This window comes from Uloborus diversus, chromosome 5 (assembly GCF_026930045.1).
Source record: "Uloborus diversus isolate 005 chromosome 5, Udiv.v.3.1, whole genome shotgun sequence".
Classification (NCBI taxonomy): domain Eukaryota; kingdom Metazoa; phylum Arthropoda; class Arachnida; order Araneae; family Uloboridae; genus Uloborus; species Uloborus diversus.
Genome location: NC_072735.1, coordinates 157,748,652 through 157,764,614, shown reverse-complemented (window position 1 = coordinate 157,764,614; position 15,963 = coordinate 157,748,652). Strand labels below are relative to the sequence as shown.

At 32.3% G+C, this 15,963-nt stretch overlaps 1 protein-coding gene across 1 annotated transcript in view; it reads right to left on the bottom strand.

Annotated features, from left to right (window-relative positions):
• Positions 1 to 1,850: 1,850 nt before the first annotated feature.
• LOC129223217 (tight junction protein ZO-1-like) overlaps positions 1,851 to 15,963 on the bottom strand; it is a 619,137-nt gene continuing 605,024 nt past the window's right edge. Inside the window, exons 26-32 of the mRNA XM_054857781.1 lie at positions 14,077 to 14,174; positions 13,069 to 13,265; positions 11,458 to 11,511; positions 9,543 to 10,013; positions 8,200 to 8,411; positions 5,161 to 5,304; positions 1,851 to 2,574 (exon numbers count right to left, since the gene is read on the bottom strand). Of these exons, the coding sequence (XP_054713756.1) occupies positions 2,471 to 2,574; positions 5,161 to 5,304; positions 8,200 to 8,411; positions 9,543 to 10,013; positions 11,458 to 11,511; positions 13,069 to 13,265; positions 14,077 to 14,174 (1,280 nt within the window). The 3' untranslated portion in view covers positions 1,851 to 2,470. The remainder of the gene's footprint in view (positions 2,575 to 5,160; positions 5,305 to 8,199; positions 8,412 to 9,542; positions 10,014 to 11,457; positions 11,512 to 13,068; positions 13,266 to 14,076; positions 14,175 to 15,963) is intronic.

The window sequence follows — 15,963 nt, the reverse complement described above, 5'->3', positions numbered from 1 at the left end:
TAATAAGTATTAATCGTAAAATAGGCTTATTTATTTTCTATGTTAAAGTATTCTGTTGAGCAAAAATTTGAATTATTTCAGTTTGACCCGGTACATCGCTTTAAGTATTTAATTAAAAACTTCAGATTGTTTCAAAAATTATGGGAGTTTCAACACTCTAGCTTAGTTATTAAAAATTCATGCTTCATTTCTTAAACTTAAAAAAAAAAATATTTTTGTTACTCCCCCCCCCCATATAATACATTACTCAATCGCCCCTCTCAACAGGATCGTCTGGATCTGCCACTGGACATTCATACATACATACAGAAGTAGCCATTTATCTATATAGTTTATTGGACTTCATGCGCATAATGAACATGCTTCGAGCTTACACAGACCAAGCATGTAGCTAGAACTTTGAGAGGGGGGGGGGGGGGGTCCAAGCTCAAAAGCATGAAATGCAATAAAACCAAAACTAATAACTATATTTGGTTAATAAATTAAATTTATTCACAACGTTTCTAACATTAATCGGTCAAATAATATTTGAATCAAAAATTAAATTAGCTATTATTGCCAGTTCATAAGACCAGTAAGGTAGGATAACAATGTAAACTATTTCGAAATTAATTTTGTAGTACGGTACGGAAAACTAATCTGACGCGAGCATTCAAAACTATTCCCCTTTAATGTGCAAACGTAAACACCAGTTTGAAACATATAAATTCGGAAGATTATAAAGTTATTACTTAAAAAACCTAGCTAGTTCAAATGACTTGAAAAAAAGCACACAGGTAAAGTTTATACTAAAATGTCGATTTAGAGCAAAAGGCGCCTATTTTTCTTTGGAGCTGATTGATCTAGAACGTCTTCTGCTGTAAAAGGAACAGGATAATGAATTGACATTAAAGTTAAATCTTTCAGTCGGTCGTTGGCCATTTTATTCCGCAAATATGTTTTGTGGCTTGCTGAACCCAGTGCATTGCTAAAGGTGGGGACCATATTGAAGAATAATGTCTTTGTTGTACACCTATCTTAGTTTAATAAAGTTGTAGAATGAAAAGTTTAAGTTATTTTTTACAAATCCTCATATTTTGTATTTACTTGATTCCTTTCTATATTCTAATTATTTAATTTATCATCATTTCTATTGGAAAATGTTCTTATTTAAAAATTTTATAAGGGAATAAATTTGTAGAAAACCGTACATTGCCATTCCGCGAAAGTATCACCTTAGCAGTGTACTTCTGGGGCTTCGCCCCCTTCATGTCACCCGTGGCGACTTTTAGCCATGCAAAAGAATGTCAATGGACAAATTGACATTACAATTAATCTATTTACTAATTAAAGCTGTACAAAGAGGAAACTGGGTGAGATGGGCCCCCAGGAAAGCTTTGAATTTTTTAGCTCCTGATTCTACTTTAAACTCTCGGCTACTCGTGAAGTTGCATTTCTAATTATTATGTCTGTTAATTACTATCCTACAAAGAAAAGACCAAACAACCCAGAATTCTAGTAAAATGAAGATTTTTTTTTTTTTTTGATAACTGGTTTGATCTTCAATTTGCTGCCATTCTTGAGGAGCTCGAGAGACATGCATAGGTAAATGCTTTCGGATTTTGATATATAAGAGTAGTAGTTGTTTGCTTTCATGGCTCCATCAACCATCTACTGTGGGTTAGTTTATATCTCTGTTCCCCTGAAGAATCTTTTTTTGAAACGTTAACAAATAAAACAAAATTTGGAGAAAGCTGAACAATTCTGCTGTAAAAAAAAAGGTTATGATTTGATAGCACGCATAAACGAATCCGAGTCTTAAAATGTGGAAAATCACTTGCGGATGTGAATGTACCTTTAAATTTAATAAAAAGGAATGAATAAAAAGATAATGGAAACATTGTGCTCAACAAAAATGGAGTACATATGCGCCTCAAGAAAGTTTTACATAGAAGGCGTACATAAATTTAAAAAAGAAAAAAAAAAACACTGTGTAGGTTTATACATTGTTTATCAGCACTCTACAATATTTCTCAATCACAGTATTCTGTGCCAACCCAGTTATCCGATAGGTCAATATTCACAATAAACAAAACATAGCTCTTTCTGATGCATGGAAATGAAAAGAAAAACAAAATTTGCAGGCAATATTTTATTTACATTTAAACACTTGTAACAGCAATTTTTTCCCCAAATGAAATGAGTTTTCATAAGTGACTTTGTAGAAACAATGGAATAAAGATCATTTTAGTTGGCAATATTTAAAAAACATATGAACTAACAGTTTGATTATAAAGAGTTAATAAACAAGGTTAAGAAGAGTACAAAATGACTAAATCATGTTTTAAATACTTCAATAGAAAAGAAATGCTTGAAAAATTATAACTAAACTCTCATGAACTAAGACGAATAAACTATTTCATACAAAAATCTTTGGCAGACATAATCTTCAATATCTTACAAGTTTCATGGATAATTTACATTTAAAAGTCTAAAAGTGATCTACTAGTACAGAAACGTAATCGTTCTCCACTCGGCTTGATGTCATACCATCTCTGTTGTCCAAGGACACATTCTGCCACTCTGCTGGCTCTCCTAAAAAAGAGTAAAATATTTCATCATTGCATCACTAGAAAAAAAGTGAAATGACATATTTAATCGAAAATTTGTAAGTACTTAATTTTGTATCTACTTGTGATCTGGATTTTATTTTGCAAAACTTATCATTCAACTAATTTTGCTTTTCAACTTATACACAGTGACTTAAAGAAGATGAAAATGGCATTCCTACAAATATTTGTTTTGTTGTAAAAACAAATTTAAGATTGACTCACACTTCTACAGTTGTTACAAATTCAATTATTCAATGATAAGTTTAAAAAAAAAAATCTTTGTTTTTAAAGTCAAACGGCTTGGTATGTACATACAGGAGCACCTATGGTTACAAGTTAGTTTGGACTCTGGCGGGAGTAGTGCACTTTGAAGCCCTTTATTTTAGAACAAATTATTTTAAGTACAGTAAAACCCCTCTAATGCGGACACTAACGGGACAAAATTTTTTTGTCCGTAATAGAGGGGTGTCCGCAGGACAGGGGTTTAATAATGTTATTTGCATTGAAATCGGGGGAATTAAAAAATGTCCATTTAAGAGGGGTGTCCGTTAGGAGGGGTTTTACTGTATATCCATAAAGTTCTTTTCTTTTTTTTTTCGGTGGCAGCAGGATTTGAATATCATTCTACTTATGAATTCTTTACTTAAATTCCATTTTCTATGGGAGGGGATGGGGATTTTTTATTTTGTTTTAATCATCACATGTATTTGAAACCAATTCTTCTTAAAATAGACAATTTAAATCTCTGTGAAGCAACTTTGGAGGTTAGGGAGCAGGAAGCAGAGCCCCCTTGGACACCTTAAAAAAAAAAGAGGAAAATTCTAACTATACTTGTTGAATTATGTCTTAAATGCTCATATGCTTCAAATGTTCTGGAAGTTATTTACAACCTGTGAGGTGGAGAGGGGGTGGGGGGAGTGGCTCAAAAAAAAAAAAAAAAAAAAGACCTATACTTTTATTTTTTGGTACATATAAATTATGGAAGTATTTCTCAATGTTTGGATTTTTAAATGATCATTATCAGGTCCCGAAAATGAGGGGATAGGCTGATAGGAGTGGAAGAAAGGAATGGATATTTTCAATACTACCTTTAGTATTGGCCATTAAGAGAGAGAGAGAGAAAAAAAAACTTTTAAAATAGAATGAAAAGAAGCAATTGAAACAGGATAGTTTAGTAATAAGAGGTGGGGACAGTGGGCAGAACTTTTCTCCAACAAAATACAATACAACGCTCGATTTAGCGATTGTCAAAGGATTGGAAAAAGTTATCACTAAATCAAGGATATCGTTAAATCGAGGAGCATAGACATTAAACACAGTCAAATCGGGAACAGTGAAATGTATCATTAAATTGAGGAAATCGTTAAATTGGGTATCGTTAAATTGAAGTTATACTGTACTTTAAGCAATATGAAGTTTAATCAAAATTGGCTATAGCATTATGCACAAAATTGTGTTATTTTTTTATTTTGTATTAAAAATATCATAGCTAAAAACTAGTTTTGAGCTAATAAAAAAGTTCACTTGTAATTATGACGGTAGAAACAAATTTAGTGGAGATCAATACATCAAAATGTCATTACTTAGAATGGGGATACGTTTTAGGAGGTGAACAAGAGGTTGAATGCTGCTGTTGATATCTAGTGATAGAAAATGAAATTAATTAAAAAATTTCATAAATTTTCACTTGTGATTTTATTGAATGAAAGTTTAATTTCAATGTGTATATTTGCAGTTGAAGTTTCAAGCCACAGTTGCATTTAATGGGGGATTCTAGTTTAGACAAGACAAAAAATCCACTTTATTTTAATGTCATAATATGTTAGTAACACTATTCAAGAATATGTTGCTAAAATTTCAGTGAAAAATTATGATTAGTTGTGCTGCTATGAGCACTTATAGGTGATTCTGGAAATTTGAAAACGTTCACAGTAGATATCTTTCAAACACGTTTTTCTCAAAACAACTTTTTTTTTCAACTGGTGAGCATTCTAGCTCAAAGAGTTAGTGATCAGTCATTCTAAAAACTTGTGGGAGTATTCTTTATTCAATTATACTCGATATGAACCTAACTGAGGGATGATATTACTAATAAAAATATTCTTTTTAGTGAAAGAAATGTGAAAAAAAAATGGTAGAAAAACACCTCAAAACATGCAATTTCCAGCTTTTTTAATCACAATTAGGTTCATATTTTTAGGAAATATGCTATTTACGAGAAAGAAAAATTGTAATGATTAGAGATAAAAATTGTGGCTTTTGTAATGTCCACCAGCAACGAGCGCTAATGACGACTGCCCATGGACAGCAGCTTGTAACTCCACTATTTCTGGTGGAAGTGAATTGAAAAAATTACAAAGTGTATTTCAAAATATGAATAAAATATCCTTCAAGTTTAAAGAAATTCTGATTACTTCTTTCCTTTCGTGAAAAAATTCACGAAAAACACTAAAATTTCAGCTTCCTAAACTGGTTTCCTCCCTTAAATCCATATAAAACTGTTTAAAACTCTATCACTTATTTTTAAAAGTTTACAATATGCACCGACTTAATGAATGAGATTTCTTACCGTTTGATGTATCACTCGACTTAAGGGCAAAGGACCAACTATCTGGACTTATGGAGGCACAATGAGGTAGTCTGAGTTCAATTGGAACCTTGAATTTGAGACCGTGAGGACCACACATTACTAAAGGGCTCAACAATGTCTCTCCTGAGTGAGGGATAAGAAAAAAACATTAATACACAGCATAAAAATTCAAGTAATTTAAAAAAAAATTGATACATAGCATAAAAATTTAATGTAATTTAAAGACAAATTAAATTAATTGGAAATTTGTTATACACTAATTTTATGTAATGAGTACACGAAGTATGCATTAGTAAGTTAAGATTTCAAACTTTTTGACAAGAAGGTCTAAAGCCTGGCACTATTTTTGACTATTTCATATGTGATTCATTCAAAATATATCTTATCTTTTGAATCTTTTCAGTTTTAACTTAGAATGTAACTTTCACAAATTCTTTTAAATACATTTCAAATAATAATAATAATAATAAATGAGATAAGAGTTTTTCTCAGTAGACCAGATTGCAAGGCATTCTTATTTGAAGAAAACATTCAAAGAAGATTTTTAAAATTTAAATGGACTAGCTTCCTTTTGAATGTTCTAAATCCAAAGCATTGATTCCAGAGAGACGGACAGTCCAGGAGAAAGGATTACAGGGATGTCCATCTTCTCCATGAGCAATGCTGCCGTGGGCAGGCAAAGTGCAGTAAACTCATTTTCATTTTTTTTATCTACTATACATTAGCTTTATTGCAAAAGCTTGCTTATTTGATTTGCCAACATTTCCCTCTTGTAAGTATTTATTATTTTATTTAAATTCCACCAATCACCACCGTACCAACCCTGGTGAGGGTTTAATTGGATTTGGTGATTGGGGGAAACAATCTCCTGTTAGTATACTGACTCGAAAATGCGTTTCTTCAAAAATCTCTACAATTCATTTCTGCAGATACTGCTGTTTACCTGCCCATGGCAGAATGGTGCTCACCCCCAAATACCACAAAGACTCCACAAGAGCAAGAACCCTCCAAAAAGTAGAAAATGCCTGGAAAAATTTGAATGCCACGCTCTGCACCATGACCCCCCTGCAGATGTACACAAGTTTCATTAGTTAGCTACATATATTGCTGTGAGCAAGTAAACAGCAGTATCTATAAAAATGATTTTTTGAGATAATTGCCCAAACATGTTTTTGATTCAAAATACTAATGATATAATGGAATTTAATATTCTTTTTATGCTTTATTTTCAGTGAAAATCAAATAAGCAAGTTTGTATAGTAAAACAAAAGTAAAACAGATGACTAAATGGGAAAAAAATGAAAGATGAAAGGTTGCAGATACTGCAGTTTTCCTTCCCAGGGCAGCATAGTGTGGCTCTTGCAGAGCCACTCTATACTGACTACAACAAAAATGCAACTACTTTAAAAATGCAACTTTATTTTGTGAAGTTTATTACATTTTATTAAGTGAAAAAGCTGAACACTTCTCTATTACAATGGCCTTAGAGCTTTCTGAACAACCTTTGGACTGTACCAAGATCGTTCAAGTACAGTAGCGGTATTTCCTCATTCCATGGAAAAATGAATATTAATTTAAATAAATAATAAAAAAATACTAATTTGAAGAAGTAATGAAAAAAATTTTGTTGGTGAAAAAACTACAAACTTGTGTGATTTTTTAAGCAGGAAAAAGTTGTTCATTACTTTTTAGTATTGATGCTTTTAATGAAATATACTAGTTGTCATATGTGAGAAAAAAATTGTTTGCTTTTGTATGCAATGACCCATTATTACATCATAAGTAGATCAGAAGACTGCAAGTACTTTGTGAAATTTCAAAGTTGCTCAATTTAAAAATCTTGGCTTTGGGGTCTTCTATGTTAAGAAAGTATAAAAAGATGATAGACGCATTAACCCAAAATCAGAAATGCAAGGAATTTATTAGTCCAGCACAAAAGTAAGAAGGGTAGACCAACCAGTGATTAAACACTTCAGTGAATTTTCATTTTCAAAAATTCATAGTATCGTTAAAAATTGTTGTATTTGCCAAGTAACAGTAAAATTGCATTGAATGATAAAAGTAGTTATTTGGAAAAAAATGTGAAAAATTTAATGGTTCTGCATCAAAGCTTTTCGGGGGTTGAAATGGAAAAAAAAGTGCTTGGACTGAAAGAATGAACACTCCAACTGGTGGACAAACACAGCATTATCTAGTTGTTTTCTTTCTGGACATGGATAGAAGGGAGCGACTATTTCACACTCCAGGGTCCACCGTACCTACCACTATTTATGGTTTAACCAGTTGGATGGGACACTGAAGATAGCTGTTTTTTGAACCGGATCAGAAGACGCCAAGCAATCACTGGTCCAGCACTCCCAGAGGTATAGTGTCACTTGGAGGACTTTATCAAGACGAGCATATTTAACGTCCCCCAACTACCATTAATGAAGACGGTGGATCTTCGGCTGGCTAGGATCGAACCCGGGACCCTCGGGTCACAAGTCCGATGCCTTACCGATCAGGCCACCACAGCCCTGGGAGGGACCCTGAAGACAGCTCTGATTTTTTGAACCAGACCAGAAACCGAGCAATCCCTGGTCCAGCAACCCCAGAGGTATGGTATCACTTGGAGGACTTGGTGACCACGAGCATATTTAACATCCCCAGTCACCATTAATGAAGACGGTGGATCTTCGACGAGCGTTGATAGAACCTGGGACCCTCTAGTCCAATGCCTTACCGATCAGGCCAACACGGCCCCGAGAGTGACTACTGCCAATTCATATTTTAAAAAAAAACCTTATTTTTTCACAAAAAATACAAGTGTTCATGCACTGGGCAGTGTTCATTCACTGATCTGCCTACCCTATTGACAGCAAGATATAATGAAGAATTTCAAGCATTTAAAGGAATTGTTTTTATGTATAGGAATCTTAATAAATTAACAAGTAAACCATTTTAGTGATTTTTGTGAAGTATGTGCTTTAGATCCCCCCATTAAAAAGTAAACCAAGGCTCAATATCTGTTTTACTTACCTTTATCTTTATCTAGGGGTGGAAGCATGTTCGTGTCTTGACAAACTTTGAAATAGATTTCATGCCTTTCTCCTTCGCAGATGGCCCCGGGAGGTATGATGACGGTCACTCCAGTTTCTCGAGAGGTAAGAGTGCCCCCTTCACTGCCAAAGACACCTTGGGCTGTCGCTATGACATTGTGAGTTGAATTCGGTTCTTCTAAAAAGTACCTCCTGAAACATCATACCATTTGTCTTAATAAGATTTGAAGATCACTTGGGGCAGCTAGAAGCAAAGGGGTGTAAGTGGACTAAATGCGTTTTAAGTTCAAGGCTTTCATTGAAGTTTTTTTCTAAATCATGCTGTATAGCAGCACCTACCAGAGCTACTAGTACCATCTCTTGTCCTAAAATAGAGGAAAGGTTAAAATACAATTTGTGCTGGTTATCTCCAAAATTTTAATTTTGGCACTTATATCCCTTTGCTTCTCACTTCCTTACTTGTATTAATGAAAAATGAGAAAAAGGTACATTTTGGCGATAGTTTTAGGGCTCACACTAAGGAATATTCCAGGATGGGATTTTTTTATCTTGACCAAAATTTTAAGTGACATTTGTATGGGAACAGTATGCATATGTTTTTTTTTTTTTTTGAAAAATATTGCAGAAATTGCACAATCCTGTGTTCTGATGCAAATCCTGGATTTGTAATTGAGGAAAAAAAAGAAAAAAAGAAGAGTGTAATTCCATCCCAGAAAATCTCATGCTTTTGAGTCACTATCTCCAATGATTTCTTCTTTTCTTATTTATAATGCACTAGGGCAGTGGCTCACACAGTTTGCTTTCACTTGCCCCAAGAGATACTATATCTTTTAAGCAAATAAATATTTATTTATTCATATAACACTTTAGCTTTAAAATCAAAGATTTTAAGGAAAAAATGTTGAATTATGTCAGTTATAATTTAGAGCATTTTTCCATGACTCATTGCTCTTTTGTTTGTATGAAGCGATGCAAATTAACTTCATTATAAAGCATTGTTTTTTGCTCTGATAAAAGATAAGTCTGCTTTCTTGCTTAAGAATTCTTTTTTTTTGCTTATTACCCATATATTGTCACATCAGGGCAACACTAAGATATCTTAGTGTTATTCCTAGGGAATAGATGTCTAATTCCCTAATAATTAGATGTCTAATCTTACTGTTGCTCTGAGGCGACAATATTAACCGGATTTTCATTTATCCAGATTGCCTTAGTCCCAGTTAGTTCGGATAAATAAGGTTGTACTGCATGATTCCCCCCCCCCCCCCGAGCACAAACTACTGAATTCAGTAAAAATACAGAAAAGTCGCACGTTTCACTTACTTATGGTTTCCCAGGCTACCATCGTGATGATTCATTTCTGACTTCTTATACAGCTCGAATGCGCTTCCTCGGTTTTCCCTGGAAGAGAGATCGAGCCCCATGGGGGGTGGGGGAGGGGGAGAAGAGCGCGTAGGGGAGTTTGTCAGAACAGGCTTCTGGGAATCCCTGAACGTGACGTTGCTGTACGCTCGGCTCGGAGAATACATGTTGTCCTGGCTGTAAGAATGTCCCATCATGGCTCCATTGGTCTGCTGCTTGTAGTAACTGGGCTCTCTCCTCTTGGGAGGGGGAGGGGGCTTGGACGGAGAAGTGGGGTAGGACCTGGAGTGGTAGGGTGACACGGGCTGATCGGAACTGTTCTGCTTGGGGACTAGCTCGTGACTTTTTATGGAATTGTCCAGGGGCATGGTAACATTTCTCAACTGCAGTTGTGAGGGTTTGGGCGGAGGAATGGGACGGCCATCGGACAACCTGTAAAAAAACGTTGTGATATAGAGACAATATTTCATATATGGCAAAGTGAAGTGGAACATTTACTCTGTTTTTTGTGCCACCTATCTGGTAATATTTTAACTATGTAGCACAACATGTAGGCTAGTCCAGTAAGGGAAAAGTTATTTCTGAAGATCAAAGCATATGATAATATATATAAGCAATTTTCAAAAATTGATACTCACATCTTAATACTCTTTGGTAAATTTAAAAAAAATCATATCTTTTAATGAAATGATAAAGTTCCTACTGACAGTTTAAATATGAATTAATACCTATAAATATTCATCGTAGCATTTATTTATTTAATATTAAGCTTTTTTTTAAAAAAAATATTTTGCACAATTAGTCAAGTGAATGTGGGGCAAAGTGAAACAGTCCATTTTGTTTACTTATTCAATCATTTATTAAAAAACTGATGTATTCATTCGTTAATTAATTTACTTACATTCCTTGATTTACTAAAAAATTCATTTATTTATTTTTATCATATGCTTATTAACTATTTTATTCATGAATTGCTTCATTATCTATTCATCTATTCTTTATTTACTTATTCATTTTATCAAAAATATTTTTGATTATCAAAAAATAAAACTATTTTATTAGAAAAATATTTCATTTTTTACTTTGCCGCAAGAAAAAAAAAAGAATGAACTTTAATTTTTTTGAATATACGTACTGGAAAAAATAAAAAATTATATTTCAATGCAAGTTTTTTTACTGAATACATTGCTCTTTTTTATGTACCGTTATTTTCAAAACTAATTTCCAATCTGTTCATTTTGAAAAAAGTAAGTTAGCTTAACTATTTCACTGCGCACCATATTCACCTACATAATTACATGATGTATTATTACATGATGAGAGTTCCAGTCTACATCAGTTAAAAAACAAAACAAGACATTCAACTCACGAAAGAAGTTTTTCCAATGTCCATGTTTTATAATTGCACCAAAAATATCAAGAGAAATAAAATATATTGTGATGATACATTACGTCCATTATTATTAGTACTGACTGCTTTTTGCAGCTCATAAGTATTAGATATGAAGTAATAAGTAATAAAATAAAATAAATTTAAGGGGTAGTAAAGTTAATTCGACACAAAAGAAAAGTTGATTCGACACAAAAGGATATTTTAGATTATTTGTTTTGAAGACAAAGTTAATATATATCAATTTTTATAATTATTTAATAATAAAGTACTATTTGGAGAATATTTAGTTTGCCATTGATGTTTTAATTTTGAAAATCAAGGTTTTGTCACCATAGTTGCATCTCTAACATATATGTGTGTTCATAAAAATATATGATAAAAACATAATGTTATAATGAAAAATTGAAGAAACAATGACACATATACACATCAAGAAAAAAGTGCAGACAAGAGAGAGAAAAAAAAGGAAATTTTTGAACTTGCCTGGTCTTGGCTGATTTGACTGGAGGGGGAGGAGGTGGTGGTTTTGTGTCATGTCTAGAAAAAAAAATGGTTTTAAAATAAACAGAACTTCAAAAAAAAAAAAAAAAAAAGATTTTTTTCTTAATTTTATAACATTAAACATATCAAAAGCTGCCTTTTAGTTTAACATGCACATCATAAAACTATTTTGGGATTTGAATTCCAGGGATGATGCTTAAAAGTTAAAAGAGTGTAATTCCCATCAAAAAACTATACTGATGTGGGTCAAGTAAATTAATAATTTAAAACATCAATGCAATTTTCAAAGAAATTGACTAATATTTTTTAATCATGCCTAAAAAGTTGTCACATATGAATAAGAAATGGCTTCTCTATTTTTCCATTTTGTTACAAAGGCAATAAACAAATATTAAAGCAATTATTTACTCAGAAAATAATACACCCATCAAATACTTTTATTGTAGCAAATTAGAATTTGTGCTTGAAGACTTTCTTCTGTTAGATAGTCTTTTTTCCTGTTACTTATTAGTAAAAATTAAAATAACTTTTCAACTTCCACACAATCTCTCTCAAGTAAAAAAATAAATAATAACATAACAAACTTAAAGCAAATGAAAACTACAGTAATATGCATTTATTTTGAAAAAGACTCTGATTTTAAATATTTATAAGCACTAGCGAAATAAGACACAAAGACGAATTAAAAAAAAAAATAAATAAATAACATAAAAACTTAAAGCAAGTGAAAACTACAGTAATATGTATTTATTTTTAAAAAGACTGGTTTTAGGTATTTATAAGCACTAGCAACATAAGATACAAAGACAAATTTTAAAAAAATTAATAAATAAGATAAAAAACTTAAAGTAGGTGAAAACTACAGTAATATGCATTTAATTTAAAAAAAAAGACTCCGATTTTAGGCATTTATAAGCACTAGTAACATAAGACAATAAAACATGCAATCTCACATGCACATATGCATTTGCAGATGAACCGAGCATACTATCTGACCATCGATCAAATGGAAAGGCTAATATCTGGTTTATAGGCGGAAATGGACTTATCTATTAGTTTATAGGGGTGTTAGTTGGCTTTTTACAGATGTGCACTTGTGCCTCTCTATTATTTAGCCCCAGTTTTGTAAAAATGAAAATTTGCTCATGGCAATATTTTTTTAATCATAAGTATATTCGATTTATATTTTCACTACAAAAATTAATTGATTCATTTATTCACAAGTTTTGAGCATACTATTTTGCTTTTACATTCCCAAACGTAATGAAAACATTTTATTCTCTTTTTTGTTGTTTCCATAGTAACTATTTTTGTTTCCCCCCATTTTATTTTAGAGAATGCAATGAATGAAAAAGGCATTAGTGACATAAAACGCGTGTATCAATATCTCATCGTTATTTTCCCTTCTCCCCTGCTAGATTCATTCAGATGGAATCGTCTTTACTTGGCCGATTGCCAAATAGTAGTTTACTTTGGAATTAAATAAAAAAGGTTGCAACTTCCCGAGGGTGCCTAATCTGGGCAAGTCACTACTGTGATAGGAACAGGGGACCCGCGGGTGTGATGTGATGTCAAATAGTAGTTTTAAGTTACCTTGCTTTCATGTGGCTAAATTTGGCTCGATCTAAAGTCATGGACTGATATGGCATCGGAGGATTAGGGAACGACCTTTGTGGTATAGCATCTAATATGTCATGATTAGGTGATAACATTGGCTGGTTAGAAAAGCATGACATGCTATTTGGAAGGCCATGAGATTCATCAGAATATGTAGGTCTTTCTATATATATCTGAAAAAGAACAAGTTATTTTATCAAACTATTAAAAAAAGAAAAAGCAATCCACAATTGCTATTAAAATAATAACAATATAATAAATTTTTGAACGTTCTTGACGAATTAAGGTTTTTACAGCTAAGGAGTACAACCAAGTTTTGAAACTTATTTTTTTTCAAAACACTTTTTTATTTTTAAAAATTTATATGCTCTTCATTGAAGTGTACTCCATGTTTTTAGACGTTAGAACACTTTAAAAACTACACCCAATTACATTTAGCAATCATCCATAAATAAATTATGTTAGCATTAAGAAATGTGTACAATTGTAATATTAAATAATGCCTACTTTTTAAGAAATCTAAAAATATACAGAAATAACAACAAATACAAAAAAAAAAAAAAATCCAATCGGTAAGAGATCAGATACAAGAAAGCATATTTTTTCAATACTTTTTCATTGTGCTTTTGGTGTAATTCATCACACATTACAAAAATCATTTTGTTTTGAAAATGGAGCAGAACACCACTCAAAATGCAAAGAAAATAATAAGCATTCCTTGATTGCTCAAAAAATAAATAAAAGAAAAAGCTCAATGCAATATAGTCGAATCTCAATAACTCAAAGTTTTCTACAGGTCCCCAACTCTTGAGACTGTTGTGGAAACTTCTCATAGCTCAAACTACAAGTAACTTAAACGTTTTAGTCGGTCCCTTGGGTCTTCGGGTTATTGAGAGTTGACTGTATATGCTTTAGTAGTTCTTGTATAACAAAGTACACCTATAGTTGAAAACTAAAAAGAATACATGTACATAAAATACTTACTTGTCTATCTGGAAAAGAGTTTATTGTTTCAAAAGTTTCCATAGTGTTGATGTAGTCATGGGAAACATTCATATTTACATCTGGTAATGTTTGATTTTCTGTAAATAACATAACATAAATAACAATGGTCAAACTTTTTTTTTTGATACGTAAAAAGGCAATTATGTATTTATATATTAAATTTTTTTTTGAAATGATGTCCTTTTATACTAATATGAATCTAAATTAACAACACAGATGCTATAATGATTGAAAAGCTTGATTTGCTTTAAAAGGGTGATAACGGTGTGATAGCTGGCAGTATCCAAAGGAAAAGATTAACAGTTTTATTAAAGTAGGCTGACCTATCCAAAGGTAAACAGGTTTATGAGCTTCATTCTCTACACAAAACAATTCCACATATGCTTCACACAGCATGGTGAGCTTTCTTCAAAGACAAAAAATTGCTGAGATATGAAGTTACGGTAGTAAATTGCAAAATCTTTCTGCAGAGGTCAGATGTTTTGTTCGTCTCAACCAAAACCCTCGTTTTAGTCTAAGTCATATGCGTGACACTTTCAATCTAATTCAAGCCCGGCTCTTGGGGTAGGCAACCTAGGTGGCCGCCTAGGGTGGCAAATTTTATGGGGTACCGAACTTTGAAATTCAAAATGTTTTTTAAAAAGTATGAATGCCTGTTTCAGCATCATAAAATTTACTGTTTCAATGCTAAAAAATAATAATAATTTAGAGTGTGTAACAGTGCTTGGATACCCAAAACATAAATAGGAATTTAACAGAAAATTCAATTTAGTTTTAGAGGCTGCAAATTGCATGATTTAAAAGCCCTTTGAAAATATTAACTATAAATATGATTATATTAATTTTATTTTAATGAAATATGTTTGTTTCAGAGCCATAAATTACATAACTTTAAAGTAAAAAAAGGTAATTTAGAATGTGTACCCGTGCTTGGATATGCAAAACCCAGTTTGGAATTTAACTAGAAACTCACTTTAATTTTAAGCACTTTACAATTATTTTTATTTTAATAATATAATATTTTTTTATATTATTATTATTCAATGGGAGGGAGGGGGGAGGGCACTTGTCAATATCGCCTACGGCGGCAGAACTACTAGAGCCAGCCCTGATGTAATTAAAAAGTAAATGAAATTTTATTAACAAAACGCTGTTTTAGCCATAACTAGCTGCGCGGCCCGGCTTTGCCCGGTCTACCTAGAAAAAAAAAATAAAAAAACCATTGGGCCAAGTGAAGTATCTTCAACAACCAGGATTAAATGAAAGAAGAAAAACCATGATGCAAAATTTTCTCCCCAAACAATGACGACAGATACTAAAATACTTTTAAGAAATTAAAATGAAATGAGAGAGATGGATTTAAAAGGCGTAACCATGAAAACACAAAATAAAATAAGTTTAAGAATTGAAAATGAGAAAGATGGAAATAAAATATGGATTCAAAAAGCGTTACCATGGAAACGCAAAATAAAATGGTTGAAAACTTGAATAGAGAACAGATTTTTGAACTTCATTTAATTCGCTTGTAACTTTTTTTCTAATGGAGATAGAAGGTTAAACTTTCGACGTTTGGTCGAGTTAGATCTGGATTAAAAAAGCAGTTCTTTCCAATGCTGTCAAAAGGAAAACTGTGGGACAATTCCTTCACTTTTTATTGATGGATTTAATGAAGAAAGTAGTACCTAAATTTCAGCCAAGCCTAAAAAAATTCGAGCTAAAAACGTAAAGAACTCCCGCCGCGATTAAGTTAGAGCATTGGAACAAATTGCGTAGAACGCGGAAAATTCTTCCCTTTCCAACGATATATAATAATACTATTTGCGAGTAATTTTTCACCCCCATATTCGGGAGTTTGTGAAAATTGGA